Raw genomic sequence first — 15,072 nt, 5'->3', positions numbered from 1 at the left:
TTCGGCCTCAGGCAGAAGGACGCGTGCAAGACCTGACGCGGTGACCGCAATCCGCGCCCCAAAAGCACGCCGCGAACCGTGCGCGCCGCAAGCGGACAATAAAGTTGTATTTGAAGCCAGGCCGCCGGATGTGCCGTAATCCGCGCCGCCGGAAGTGCCGTAACCGCACCACAACCAACGTAAAAGCGCCGGTTTCCCGTAGTTACCGGCAACGCGAGGAAGATGGCGGCGCAGGGGGCCGCAGTGCTGGGGGCCGCGGCGTCCCCGGGCCCGGTCGAGGCGGCGGAGGCGGAGGCGGCGGAGCTGAGCCGCGCCCTGAGCCGCCTGCTGCCGGGGCTGGAGGCCGACAGCAAGCTGGGGCGGCGGCGCGCGCTGGAGGCCCTGCGGCGCGAGCTGGAGGCGTCCGAGCCGCCCGGCGCGGCGGACGCCGCGGCCTTCCAGGGACCCTGGGCGCGCCTGCTGCTGCCGCGCCTGCTGCGCTGCCTGGGCGACCCGGCCGAGGGCTGCCGCGCGCTGGCCGCGCACCTGCTGAGCCTGGGCCTGCGGCGCGCCGCGCGGCCCCACGACGCGCTGCCGCGCCTGCTGCCCGCGCTGGCCGCGCGCCTGGCCGGCCCCGAGCCCGCCCGCCGCCCGCCGCCCGAGGCCTGCGAGGAGCTGCGCCTGGAGCTCGTGCAGCTGCTCAGCCTGGCCGTGGACCTGGGCGGCGCCGCGCTCGCGCCCTACCTGGACGACGCGGTGCGCGTGCTGCGCTGCACGCTCCTCGACCCCTTCGCCGCCGTGCGCCGCGAGAGCTGCCGGTGCGCCGCGGCACTTGCGCGCGCCACGCCAGGTAACGCTGCACGCACGGGGTGGGGGGGGGGGAAGCCGGCCCTCTGCGTGGGCGGGGGTCTACCACCCCGCCACTTGCCTCTAGCTCCGTGACACGCGGCCCACACTCGCACACCCTAGCCACCGCTCTTCTTTCAGTGGATTTCAAAATGAAAACTCGGGGTGCAGGGCCAAGACTCACATTTCTGGGAAGCACCCCAGAAATTCCTTTTCGATGTGTCTGGGATGGAATTCATTTTGATAACTGCCCCTCCCCTGGGCGACTTGAGTTGAGCGGGGAAGGAAACACACTTGGAGGAACAGGGCTCCAATCCTGTTACTTCTCTTTTCCCTCTTCCCCTGGGGTCCCCTCCTCTGTCCTCTTTGATTTGGACCTCTGCCCTAATTGGAGGCAGGCCACTTCTTTCCTTTAATCCATTCTTCAAGTGGCTCAAGTAGTCATCTTTAAAAATTCTAATCTCATCAAGACAGTCTCTTTTTCTAAGAAGCCACATCCCTACAGCAGAACTCCTAGAGGGACCCACGAGACCTTGCGTGATCTTACCCCATTGCCTGTCCTCTGTCTCGGGCAGGGGTGTGGAGTGATTGGAGGAGAGGGCTTGGAGCTGCTGGGTAGGCCTGCCCGAGGAGGGAATGCTTAAGCTGAGAATCCATGGGCAAGAGGGAGCCACGCTTCACGAATAATCCTGGCAAGTTTGAGAACCAAAAGGAGGCCAAGCGCTGAAAGGGGAATCAGTAGCGGCAGGGAGGCAGAACCCGGCCGCAGAGTCCCACGGGAAGGGTCACTGATGGCTGTGTGGAGAATGGATTACAGAAGGGGACAAAAAGGGAATGGGGAAGCCCACTGGGGTCACGTTTTAGATGACGTTGGCCTAGGAGAGGGGGTCTGCTAATAGAGATGGAGAAAAATGGACAGGTACTCTAAAGATACAGATGACAGGATTTCCGGTGGAGTTGGATGAGAGGTGAGTGGGGGAAAAAAAAGGGATTAAGGGTAATGTTAAGATTTCCGTTTTGGTCATGTCCAGTTTGAGATTTCAAGTAGTCCATAGTTCTAGTGGATCTTCTGGGAAAAATTTAGGCCGAAATAGGCAATGGGACTTATAAGCATTTAATGCACTTCTTGTCCCCCCCCAACCACCTCTGTCCCTACTCTGCATGCATGGCATGAGCTGCTTTCATTCCTTGCCTGTTCGAGCACTGTTCCCTCCTAGAGTGTGAACTTGTGGGCAGGCCCATACCTGGCTGCCCCCCAGCCTCTAGGGCAGTACCTGAAACAGGGGTTCCCGGGTTATTTGTTGAGTGAAGGACTGTTTTCTGCTGGAAGCATCTCCCTCACTCTCTCCCTGGGGTGAAGGACTTTCCTCGGGATGGGCCACAGCTCATCACACTGGATAGTAACTGCCTGTTATCTCACAGTCTGATGGGGTAAATCACTCATCCAAAGTAGGATTGAATAGCCATTTTACAGATGGGTCCCAGTCTGTGGCAAACTGAGGCAGAACGCCAAAACAAGTTCAGCCTGCTGTCACGGAGGCACTGCTGCCTGTCCTGTGGGGACCTTGCAGATAGGAGGGGTGGCTGCACGACCACTTGTACCTTGAGTGCAGTCTCAGTCCCCTCAGCACCCCTTCTCAACTGATGTGGGCAGAGCTCCCATGTGCCCCTTGGTTCCCCAAAGCCTCTGAGTGTGGAGGTGCACGTGAGACCCTCCCTGGCCAGGGGCACAGAGCTCTGCTGGGCAGGCTGCAGCATGGACCTTGAATGGGAAGAGGGCAGGGGTGAGGGCATTGCTGTAAGAGGAGAACAGGGAGGGCGGCCTGTCCTGTGGGGAGCCCCAGGCTGCTGTGGGAGAGGCCCTCGTAACGGGTGCCTCTCCCACAGACCACTTCCACATGCAGTCGGAGTCCCTGATCGGCCCCCTGATGCAGACCATCTCCCACCAGCACTGGAAGGTCCGCGTGGCGGTCATCGAGGCCACCGGCACCGTGATCCAGTTCGGCAGTGGGAAGTCAGTGGACGACGTGCTTTCCCATCTTGCTCAGCGGCTCTTTGACGACGTCCCCCAGGTAATGGAGCTTTCTCCCGGGGTGGCTCATCCCTCTCCCTGTCAGGAGCACACCATGTGCTCTACTTCCCATGTTGTGTTTGTTTTCTCCAATTTGTTTCTCTTTAGCTTTTTTGAGAAATTAGAGAGTGGAATTGCACGGTACATTTGTGTTCTTAATCCCAAGGAATGTGGAGAGGGGTTGTTTTTTAACTGTCCTAGGGGCACTGGGGGAGTGTAGCTGCAGGGTAAAGGAGGGGGTGAGCTGGACCATCCACGGCCTGGTTCTGGCTCAGCACTAGACTGGCTGGGCAGCCCAGGCCGGCCAGCTGTCTTCACCTGCACAATGGACATGTAGCCGCCTCTTCATAGGGTGGCTGAGGATTAAATGAGTTGATTGTTATGAAGCACTTAGAACAGATTTATTTCCAGGCAGAATTAAAGTCCGGGCCCTGGATCAAGTTCTTCAGCGATCTGGGATTTACCCTAGCCCACCACCAGGACAGTTGTTCCAAAGTGTGACTGTTGTGGAGTCCTAACAGAGCCGTGCGTTAGCGTGAAGACTTTGAGTGAAAAGGCAGCTTTGTCACTTAATCTCCCACTCACTGTAGAGGACACCAGTGATCATCCCCACTAACTGCGCCCAAATAAACGTGAAGGTTGGCAGGCAGCTAGAATAGCAAGGGCAGGGCTTGCGGTGGGGACAGCACATCCCACACCCGCCGCAGGGGCTGAGCGGGCCCTTGCTGCCCCGTGACCAGGACAGGTACCTGCAGCGCCCAGCAGAGGAGGAGGCTGGGATGGGCTTGAGGCAGGTAAGCAGGCGACTGGCCGGGGCTGTCCCTTCAACCGCACAGACTAATTAGACAGCACTCGCTCCACCCTTGCTGCTAGCCGGCCTCGTCATGCTGGCTGAGTAAGCCTGGGCTGGATCCAGCCATCAGGAGAGTTCTTCAGGGATCAGTTAAACCCTGGGAAGCAGCTGGGGAGGCACGGGCACCTTCCTTCAAGACATAGTAATTGCAGTTCCCTTGTCGACATGAACCCATGGCTGAGTTTCCGTGGATCCAGTTGGCATGGCCTGTGCAGGCTCCAGGGAAAGTGTGACCAGGTGTCCAGGGTGGCACGGTGGGGGCAGGGCAGCATGCTGGGAGGGTGGGGCGGGGCCTGGGGCCCTGTGCTGCTGCCTGGACACTGGCCCTGGAGGGCCACTGCAAGGCCTGTCCCTGTCTGCACTGAGGGATCAAGTTGCAAGCCGCCGCCACCCCATCCTCCAGCCACTCCCCGCTGGGCTGTGGTTGTCCTTCCTCATCCACTAGTACGCTCTTTCGCAGCGGTTCCCCGCTGCCTGTGGGTTGGTCCACATTGTGGGAACTCCCCATGGCCCCGCAGCTGGCCTGGGGGGCATTCAGAGAAGTCCATTCCACGCACCTTCCCAGGCCGGCGCCTGTGGGCGGCACTGAGCCTGGTGATGCCCAGCAGTGGTAGGAGGGGTGGCCCTCACACTGCGCCAAGTCCACAAGCTGCAGGGGGGAACCCCGGTGTGAGGGTTGGGGCCCTCCTCGGCTGTCCGCACCCCAGGGACCCTGTGGGGTACACTGTGACCCCAAGGCCCAGGGCAGAATCCGTGTGATGAATTTGGCCAGGCCTGCAGTGCCCTTGGGTCTGCCTGGAGGTCACGGGTGGCGCTGTGTGCAGAAGGGTACACCCTGCTGGCACCCTGCCGGTGGCTGCTGGTTTTTTCTCGCGCTTGCGCAGGAAGGGCATTGGCACCTGGGAGCTGCTTGATCCAGGCCTCCTGCCGCTTCTCCTTTTCTCCCCTTTTCCTCCCTCCCCAGTCCCTCCTCCTGCCTCGTTCTCATCTTCTTTCCTCTTTCTCTTTCTTAGTTACATATTGAAGGAAAAGTAACAGCAAAAACACAGTTGATGTTCACATATTTAATGAATCTTTTGCCGAATTTTTTTCATATTTTAAAATTAGGTATTAGATTCTGTTGAAGCCCATTGTGCTAATTTTTCCTTAACTGAAACTGAGTAGTATTGAAGATATTTCAGACAAAATAAGTGTGTTGCAAAATATTTTGTTGATGCTATTTTTTTTTATTTGGTTTTGGTTTTAAGGGTTTTCAGGGGGTACTTCCTCAAACGGTATAAGATGGTTAGAATTCCAGCGCCTGCAGCAGGGCGGGCGGAGGAGCTGCAGCAGGGCGGGCCTGCAGCCTAGTTGGAAGAACTGGGCATTTTAACTGCTCTTGAGTGAAAAAATAAGCAAACTGAAAATTTTTCTAGTTAAAGGAGAACGGGCAATTATTTTCCATGTCCATATGCTGTTTTAAATTCAGAATTTTTTCCCTTTATCTTCATGTGACTGTTTGGTTTAGTAGATTGTCTTGATTCACGGGCTCACCAGCCCATCCAGAGAGTCCAAACCTGAACTCATGCAAAACGAATAATTCTCAGCTAGTTCATCTTGTTTGTTTCTAATTGAAATATTCCATGCTTAGTCAAACTGTTACATGGCAACCCAACATTCAGAGCTGTTTTTCCCATAAGAACTAGAAGAAATGAGATAATATGCCTCCTACCAAATGGAATTTGCAAATTTCCTGTGCTGCTGTGCTGAGGCTGGTAGAAGAGATCAGTGTATGCAGGGGCTGGGGGCAGTCCAAGCCCACACCCTTAGCCGTCCTCACCCACGGGGTGAGAATGCGAAGCCTCCTGTCTGCAAAGTGGGACTTCGGAGTGGCGGTCCTGGAGAAGGGGCCCGGGGCGCGGACCCTCGTGCAGGCTGTCAGGGGGAGAGCCGTTTCCTTGGCCTGGCGCCTGGGGCACAGTTCTGCGTGCAGCTCGCTGAGGAGTGTGTTCAGGCCTTGCCGTGTGGGTCCTCGGAGCCCGCACCTGAGTGCCCGGTGTCCTCATGGCACCGGCCTGGCTGGTGGGCTGCCTCGCCTCCCACTTGCCGCTCAACTCAGTTTTGTAAGAAGCATGACCTTGAGCGATGCCTTGAGCGGAGTGAAACTCCAAGAGGGATTTTCTTCCTCAGCATATGGCATTGTGCATAAAGGGGCAAAAAGACAGTTCTGGGGCTCCGCCCGCAGTGGGGGAGCTGGTGGGGAGCTGACGTGGGACTTCTGGGCCCTGGCTTTCTGAGCACGTGTGGAGTTAGGAGAATCTCTCGTTTCTCTGGTCTTTATTTTGGGTTGTTAATAATGGTCCTCATTTCAGTTAATAATAACCACCCTGGTGGTTTTTCTATTATAACTTTTAATTTTAAACTAGACTCACAAAGAGTTGCAAAAGTAGACTGGAATTCCCGTGTGCCCGTCTCTGCACTTCTGCAGATTCCTTTCCTCTTCACAGTGTGTTTGCCGCTGACACGGAGTTGAGTGTAACTGGTAAGCGTTCACAACTACTGAGTACTTACTGTGTGCCCAGGATCGTGCCGTGTGTTCTGTGCGCACCCGCTCCTTTGTTCCTCACAGGATCTGGTGACCCTCTCGTTTTACAGATGGAGAGCGAGGCCCAGAGTCGGCCTCTGCCCAGGCCCCTCTAACTCAGTATGCGTAGAGCGGGTGGTCAGTGCCCTGGCCGGCCCCCTTTCTCTGTGCAGTGCCTCCCACCCCCAGCTGCTGGGTGGCGGCTGCCCACTACTCATAGCCAGAGTTGCTACTTGGTCCTGGCTGGAGCACGTCCGTGCCCCCTCACGTGGCAAGGCAGCCCTAGCAGCCATCACCGTGCAGAGCTCCCCCAGGACAGCCCTGGGCCGGTGCCAGCCCCACCTCTCGTGCGCACAGCCTCTTCTCCAAGAGCCTCCATCGGTGAGCAGTGGCACTGCTGGCGAACTTGACGGCCGGCCCCGTGTGTCTTGAATTGGCCTCTTCCCGTGGCAGGCGAGGTGATGAGGCACACACTTCCCTTTTCAGCCAGCAGCAGAGCTGGGCAGTGCCTCTGCAAGGAGGCGTTTCTGGGAGTTGACCTGTGGCTGCTGCTGGGACAGTAGCAAGGGTCCAGCACAAGCCCTGTGGACGTGTCCTCACCTGTCCTGGGACCAGCCCAGGGCTGTGGGCTGAGCGTGCATTTGCTAAGTTGTGCCCGTCGTTGGACTCTGCTGCCCACGTGACAGCCTGTGTCCGTGCCCAGCGTGAAGCCCTGTTACTTTCTCCAGGTGCGGCGGGCAGTCACCTCCGTGGTGGGCAGCTGGCTGCTGGACCTGCGGGACCGGTACTCCTTCTTTCACAAGCTCATCCCTCTATTACTGAGCAGCCTTGACGACGAGATCCCTGAAATCGCGTAAGTGGCATGGCTTAGTGCAAGACTGTTGGGCCGCCTGTCCTGGGCATGCCAGGGCAGACGGCACTTGGCTCTCTGCCAGCTCTGCTGAGGCCTTGCCTTCCTCAGCCTCACTGACAATAGTAGTTGTTTCTCTCAGTTTCAGAATCTTGCATGGAAACCCACCTGGCCCCCTAATTCTATACAAAGTATTTGTGTGTGTGGTTTATGCAAAAGGTCTCTGGTTTTTTAAAATATAACTTTGTATCTTTTTCACGATTTTATTGGGCACCTGGGTACAAATTAAGGAATCTCATTTTAGCGCCAGGAGTAAAGTGAGCTAAAGCCTGGCAGCTTCTGGCATATTCTTTCAGGGAAGTAGGGCACATCCCACCCCTCACCCCACCCACGTGTCACCCAAACCCTAACCCTGAGGAACCGTGGCTGTCCCGAGCCCCGCCTGGCGGACGCTGCTGGCTCATGCCCTGCTCCTGTGCTGCAGGCAGCTGGCGGCCAGCCTCTGGGAGAAGGTGGGCATGCAGTGGCAAAAGGAGAACGAGGAGGAGCTGAAGGACAAGCTGGACTTTGCCTCTCCGCCTCCGCCCCATTACCCTCCACAAGGTGAGTCTTGCGAGTGGGGCAGCCTGCGGGGGACAGCAGCGCAGCTGCAGGGGCCTCTGTGCCGGCAGGAGGGAGGCCTCTGGCGGCACGTGTGCCTCTGTCGCCACAGCCCCCTGCTGCGTGCCTGCTGGGTGGGGCCGTCCCTGGGAGGTTCCAGCAGAGGGCAGAGCTGGGGGACCTACCATGGGCCAACTCTTTTTTGGGTGGTCAGCCTGTGGGCTTCCAAAAGGGTCTTGGACACATAGTTAGAAAAGACCAGCCTCGCTCTCTTGGAAACCCCTTGATTCTGAGCTCCTTGTTTGTGCTGTGAGGATGCTGCATGGCTGCTGCACGTGGCGGTGGTGGACGTTTAGGAAAGGGGGCTTTGTCATTTTACTGAGAAACCGCTTTTGTACACTTCCTTCAAGACGAGGTTCTAATGCTAAGGACAGATGAGATAGAACGGGTATCCTGTGGTGTGATACGCACACCTGGAGCTGCTGCGCCCCTGTTAAGGGCCCTGCCCCTCCCCAGGCCAGCGTATTGCCCAGTGGCGCACGAGTGTGTGTCTTTGCTGCCGCGTGTGTGTCTGCGCGGAGCCCAGGCCTGAACTGGTTCTGCTCACAAGCCTCTCCCTGCCTGGGGCTGAGCCCACAGACCCAGGCCACCGGCCTTTGGTCTCGCTTGATTTGGAAGCTACTTGACTTTCCTGGGGATGAAGTATCTTTAGATATCTACGATCACAGACCTTTATCACTTTATCTGCAGGATATTTTCTTAAAATTAAGAGAGTGAGGTAGACACAAGGACAAAAAGTAGGTAAAATGCAACCCAAGTCAAACAAACATATGCTGTGTGAGAGTACTGTCTAATAATTCATTTGATTGCCTCTCAGTCTGGCTGGGGAGGCCAGAACATCTGGAGCCCTAAGCCTTGCCTGGGAGGGTGATGCGAGCATGAGGTGCAGTGCTGCAATGACGCCTGCATCTGGCACTTGCTTTAATGCTCACTCCGCGGCCGGCGGCATGCTCCCCCCGAGGCCTGTGAGGCACCCCATGCTGGGGCTCAGTGTCTCCTCATGCAGCTCAGCCGCCCGCACCGTGAGGCTGATGTGAGGGGAGTTAGACATCTTGGAAAGGGACTACAAAAAAGTTTGCTAGCAACTTGAGTTCTGATTTAGTAAAGTCAATTTGAGGAGAACTTTTTTTTTCAAAGAAGGTATGGGGTGTTGAATCCAGGACGGTCTTACATGGGAAGCAGGCACTCAACCACAGAGCTACATCCACTCCCCCGTCATTTTTTTTGTATGTTTTTGTCTTTAGGAGGTACTGGGGATTGAACCTGGGACCTCAGAATTGGGAAGCAGGCATTCAAACACTTGGGCTATTAATATATCTGTTCCCCTCATTTTTTAAAATGCATAGAGAATGCTTTTTTTATGTTATTGATTTATTTGATTGTTTCACTTTTTAAAAACTTATTGAAGTATATTATTCATACATAAACAAGTGTATAGTAATAGTTGTGAACTTACAAAACAAACATATATAACATCATACAGGACTTTCATAATTCACCTTACCACCAATAATTTGCGTTATCGTTAAACTTTTTTAACTAATGATTAAAGAGCGTTGTCAAAATATTACTGCTAACCAAAGAATTTTCCACCAACCAACCCTATTATTATTATTTTTGTCATTTATATATGAACATACATGAACAATTAAATATATAGTGAAAGTTGTGAACTTACAAAGCAAACATGCATAAGATCATACAGGGGTCCCATACATCAGCCTTCCACCAACACTTTGCATTGTCATGAGACATCTGTTACAAATTATGAAAGAATGTTGTCAAAATCTTACTACTAATCCTAGTCCTTATCTTACATTTGGTGTGTTTCTCCCCCAACCCACCCTATTGCTTTTACCTCTTATGTCAACAATGTTGGATACAATATGAACATCACTAATCACTTGTTATTATTTTTCAAGTATATTTTTTATGACACAAGTTGTTAAACTTCTAAAACAATCATGCACATGTGCAGAATTCCCAAACAACACCTATGCATCAACACACCACACTATGGTGGAACTTTGCTACAAAATAAGATAATGTCATCTGATTGTTACCATGTCCATAATGTACATTTGGCTCACATTTTCCATACTGCCTCATTATCAACACAGAACATCTTCCGCATTGATGCAAGAGTATTATATTCTTACTGCTAACCACAGTCCATAGGTCACTCTGGCTATATTTTCCCCATTTCTCCACTTTCCCAACACCCTGCAGTAATGATGTACACTTGAACTAGCTCACAAAGGACACTCTTGCATCTGTACTGTCAACCACAATTCTCATCCACTTCTGGGTTTACTGTGCTATTCAGTTCCTAGATTATTCTCTAGCATTCTATCAATTGTCATTTACATACCTAGACTACCATTTTCAGTCACATCCCCGTTTATAAACTAGCTATTACTCCGTATTTGTTACCATCCACTCTGTACATTTCCGTACTTTTATAGGAAAGCTAATTAAAACGTCTATATACATTAAACATCAGTAGTCCATCTCAGTCCTCCTCTAATCTCCTTTAAGAATCCACCACCTACCACCAGGTCTTGAAGACATTTCCCTACAATTTCTTCTAGAAGTTTATGGTTCTTTTATTTTTAGGTTTTTGATCCATTTTGATTTAATTTCTGGATAAGGTGTGAGATAGGGGTCCTCTTTCCTTCTTTTGGCTATGGATAATCCAGTTTTTCCAGCACCATTTGTTGATTGGACTGTTCTGCGTGAACTGTGTGGGTTTGACAGGCTAGTCAAAAATCACTTGACCATACCTGTGAGGGTCTGTTTCTGAATCATCTATTTGGTTCCATTGGTCTCTCAGTCTCTCTGTATGCCAGTATTATGTTTCTACCACTATAGCTACGTAATATAATTTAAAGTCTGGAGAGGAGAGTTCACTTTTCCTTTTTATGATGTTTCTGGCTATTCAGGACCCCTTACCCTTCCAGATAAATTTGATGATTGTGTTCTCAATTTTTTTTTTAATGCTGATAGAATTTTTATTGGGAGTATATTGCATCTTTGTATCAATGTGAGTAGAATTGACACCTTAATGGTATTTAGTCTTCCAGTCCATGAGAATGGAATGTTCTTCCTGTTATTTAGACCTTTTTAAAATTTCTTTTAACATTGAGTTGCAGTTTTCTGAATACAAGTGCTTTACATCGTTGGTTAAGTTTATTCCTGACTATTTGAGTTTTATCTGTCATATTTTATTTTCACTACTCCTTTGACATTTTTAGTCACTTTCATTGATATAATCCTCATTTCTAGACTCTCTTCCAGGACTCTTTCTCCTGTCTTTTCTTTTCAGGCTCTAGCATACCCTTTAGTATTTCCTGAAAATCTGGTCTCTTGCTTAGAAATTCTCTCAGTTTCTGTTTGTGAATATTCTAATCTCGCCATCATTTTTGAAAGACAGTTTTCCTGGATATAAAACTCTTGGCTGGAAATTTTTCTCTTGTAGTATCTTAAATATATCAGACCACTGTCTTCTTGCCTCCATGGTTTCTGCCGAGAAATCAGCACTTAATCTTATTGGGTATCCCTTACATGTTATGCATTGCTTTTCTCTTTCAGTTCTCAGAATTCTCTCTTTGTCTTTGGCATTTGACATTCTGATGAATATGTGTCTCAAAGTTGGTCTACTCAGATTTTTTCGGATGGGAGTACGTTGTGCTTCTTGGACATGGATATCTATGTCCTTCCATAGGATTGGGAAATTTTCCACCATTATTTCTTCAGATATTCCTTCTACCACTTTTCCCTTCTCTTCTTCTGGGACACCCATGACATGTATGTTTGAACATCTCTTACTGTCATTTATTTCCCTGAAACCCTGTTCAATTTTTTCCATTCTTTTCTTCATCTGTTCTTTTGTATGTTCACTTTCAGAGGCCATTTCTTCAAGCTTACCAGTTCTTTCTTCAGCCTCCTCAAATCTGCTATTATATGAATCCAGTGGTTTTTTTTTAATTGCATTTATTGCACCTTTCATTCCTGTAAGATCTGCTATTTTTCTGTGTATGCTTTCAAGTTCTTCTTTGTGCTCATCCAGTGTCGTCTTAATATCTTTAATCTTTTTAGCCATCTCATTGAATTTATTAAGGAGATTTGTTTGAACGTCTATGATTAGTCATATGATCAGTCAACTCCTTTATGTCATCTGGGGGCTTGTTCCTTTAACTGGGCATAGCTTCCTGTTTCTTGGTGTGGATTGTAATTTTTTGTTGGTGTCTTGTCATCTGGATTACTACAGTATTTATTCTGGGTGCAGTTTTTCTCTTTAGTGTAGGGCTTCCTGCCCTTTCTCCCTTGCTGGTTGTGCAGTAGGAGCCAAGGTTGTTATTGGTGCTATAATTTTTGGAGGCTCAAGCTGCCCTCATTGTGCCAGGGACCAATGAAGCTTTTTCCAACCTTCTTCTCTGCCAGGGGTAGGGACAGAGTCACAGCTGTGTGGAAGAATCCAAGTCATGCAGGCCTAGACTGTAGCTGCCCAGAGAGACTGATGAAGTTTCACACCCCTTTCTCCCCTGCCTGGGGCAGGGATGGAGCTGCAGGTGTGGGCAGCAATCTATGCAGCGTGGGTCCAAGATGACCGCAGTTGCCCCAGTAGACTTCGGATTTTCAATCTGTGCCAGCCAAAGTTCCCTGCAGTTCCCTGGATAGGCTGGTGCAGGGCCCGCCAGCCTCCTCCCTGCCAGAGGCGGGGCTGAAGTCTAGCCTACGGCCGCAGGCCAGTCTGGGTGGAAAGAAGCTGGTTCCTACCATCACTGTGGTTTTCAGTCAGCCCTGCTTCCCCTCCTACTGGAGTGGAGTCACAATGGCGGCTACCAGTCTCCTTCCGACTTGGACGGATTCACACCCCAGCTGTTCCCAGGGTTATATGTTAGCAGAGTCTACCAATCAGTAGCCAAAATTGGCAGCCAACTGTCTCCTCCTCCCCTTTTTTTTGGGAAATGGAGCTTCCAATTCCAGCCACAGAACAGCTTCTGGGGCGGCTCCTGCCACCAAGAGTAGGATAATCGCCAGCCTTCACGTCTTGGTTGGTAATTTCCCAGAGAGGCTGGCGCAGGTCCCCACAACTTCTTCCCTGCTGGAGGTGGGGCTGGAGCCTAGGCTAGAGCTGCAATCTGATCTGGATGAAAAGACACCAGTCCCCACAAGCACAGTAATTTTCAGTCTGCCCCGCTTCCCCTCGTGCCAGGCATGGAGTTAAGATAGTGGCTACCAGCCTCTTTCTGACTTGGACAGGCTCAAACTTTAGCTATTCTCAGGATTGTACCTCATCCCGCTGAATTTACTCATCAGTAGCTGAAGTTGGTGCCCAACTGTCTCCGTCTCCCATTTTTGGGAAGTGGAGCTTTCACTTCCAGCTGCGAAACAGCTCCCAAGGCGGCTCGTGCCTCCAGTGGAGGATGGGCATGGGCCTTCAGGTCATGGAGTGCTCCTCATGAATCTGCTCTGCAGAGGGGCATCTCCTCCTTCCATTCCTTCAAGGACGTTGCAGGACGATCTTCTGGCCTCCTGGAGCCCCCACACAGGTGCTTCAGCTAGCTTAGAGAGCTCTGGGTGTTTGCTAACTGCCCTGTAGCAGGCGCTGACTCTAGGAGCTCCTTACTCTGCCACCATCTTGCTGGTTGTCTGCTTTTGTTTTTAAATGTTTTCTTTCCCTAAACAGGAAGGATTCTGAAGCTTATTTCTTTTTCATCTTTTGTTTTGCTTGGCTACCTAGAAATAACATTTGCACAGCGGGACCTAGAACCCTCGGCCGCAGGTTCTGGCTGTTTATGACTGAATCAGCTGGGTGCAGTCTGCAGGGTGTGATTTGCACCCAGCAGGCCTCCATGTGCTCGCTGCAGTTTGCCCCGACACCGCCCATAGTAAACCCATCAGGGGTTTATTCAGCACAAAGGGCTGTCCTTGCCTATACATGAAATGTTTTGTCTTTGCCAAAGTACACATTGGCATTGAGCCATCCTTACCAGATCACACCGAGGAACACAAAGGGACAGACCATGAAAGGGGCACCGTTCTGAGGGAGGTGAAGTTCTTGGAACATGCCGAGCAAGAGGAGCGTGCAGCTCGCCGGCCCTCGCTCCCTGCCTGGTGCTTCTGCGGGCGCCGCGTGCAGAGGGCTGGGGAAGGGCTTCGTCTCAGGCCATCCACAGCCAGGGACGTTTGTAAGCCTCCAGCGGCAGCGGGGTAGAAGCACTAAGGAGAAGGGAGAGAGGGCGTTTCTAAAGACCAGTGGAAGAAGCTGCTCAACCACATGTTCCGGTGCTCAGAGAGCCAGTCGTGCTCGTCGGGGCTTCTCTGTCAATCGAGCAGAATAAATTTACATCTGGGCACAATCAGCTAGTGGCACAAGCAGCGGATTTCATTAGACTTTTGGCATGGTCCTGTAAAATTACTTTTCTGTTCTTCCATCTGTAGATTCGAATTTTAAATCTAATCTCCGAGTTCTCTTTTAAACAATATTTCAGATTTCACTTTGTGTCAGTCTCCTTCGAACCTCCTTGCCGGGCGCCCGCTGCAGCCCGTCCCCCTCCTGCAGGGCTCACAGGCCCCAACACTTCCACCCCCCTGTGGACACAGCTGCTGCTCCTGGGAGACGGTCACAGCGGCAGGTCACCTGCCGGTGGCTGGGTTTGAATTTTGGCAAATGGGGAGCGCGGTGACCACCACACTCAATACTGCGCGTTTCCGGGCCCCCGGCTCTCCTCGGGCCCCTTTTCCGGCAGGCGCTGGCCTTCCCCAGAGGACTGGAGAGTGAGGCCAGCAGCCTCTCACGTCTGGCTGGTGCTGCTGCTCCCGGTCAGAAGCTTGCTCCTTTTTCTCTCTGAGCTGTGCTCCCTCAGGCCCCAGTTGGTTTCTTGCTCGCCAGTTGAAGGGCAGTTTTTGGGGATTAGGAATAAAGCCAATGTAAACATTCGCGTATAGGTTTTTGCTCTTTTGGGTCATATGGTAAATATATGTTTACCTTTCTGGAACCTTCCAGGCGCTCTCTGGGGGCAGCTCTGCCCTGTCTCCCTGCCGGGGGTGTGCAGTGACCCTGTCCTTGCCGGCGCAGTCCTAATGAGCGTGAAGTGTTTTGATTTGCATTTCCCCAGAGACTGAGAATGTTTCGCATCTCTTCACATCTGGCTCTGCACACTTATACATATGCCTCTCTTGGCGGGTTATCTGTGTAGACCTTTGGCCTGTATTTTAAATTGGGCTGTTTGTTCTCTTATTAT

At 51.9% G+C, this 15,072-nt stretch overlaps 1 protein-coding gene across 1 annotated transcript in view; it reads left to right on the top strand.

The window, feature by feature from the left end:
• Positions 1-219: 219 nt before the first annotated feature.
• DNAAF5 (dynein axonemal assembly factor 5) overlaps positions 220-15,072 on the top strand; it is a 47,978-nt gene continuing 33,125 nt past the window's right edge. Inside the window, exons 1-4 of the mRNA XM_058285673.2 lie at positions 220-829; positions 2,713-2,897; positions 7,041-7,165; positions 7,647-7,765. Of these exons, the coding sequence (XP_058141656.1) occupies positions 223-829; positions 2,713-2,897; positions 7,041-7,165; positions 7,647-7,765 (1,036 nt within the window). The 5' untranslated portion in view covers positions 220-222. The remainder of the gene's footprint in view (positions 830-2,712; positions 2,898-7,040; positions 7,166-7,646; positions 7,766-15,072) is intronic.

The sequence above is a fragment of the Dasypus novemcinctus genome, chromosome 23 (genome assembly GCF_030445035.2).
Source record: "Dasypus novemcinctus isolate mDasNov1 chromosome 23, mDasNov1.1.hap2, whole genome shotgun sequence".
Taxonomy (NCBI): Eukaryota; Metazoa; Chordata; class Mammalia; order Cingulata; family Dasypodidae; genus Dasypus; species Dasypus novemcinctus.
Note: the sequence above shows the minus strand (reverse complement) of the source record. Positions and strands in the feature narration are given on the sequence as shown.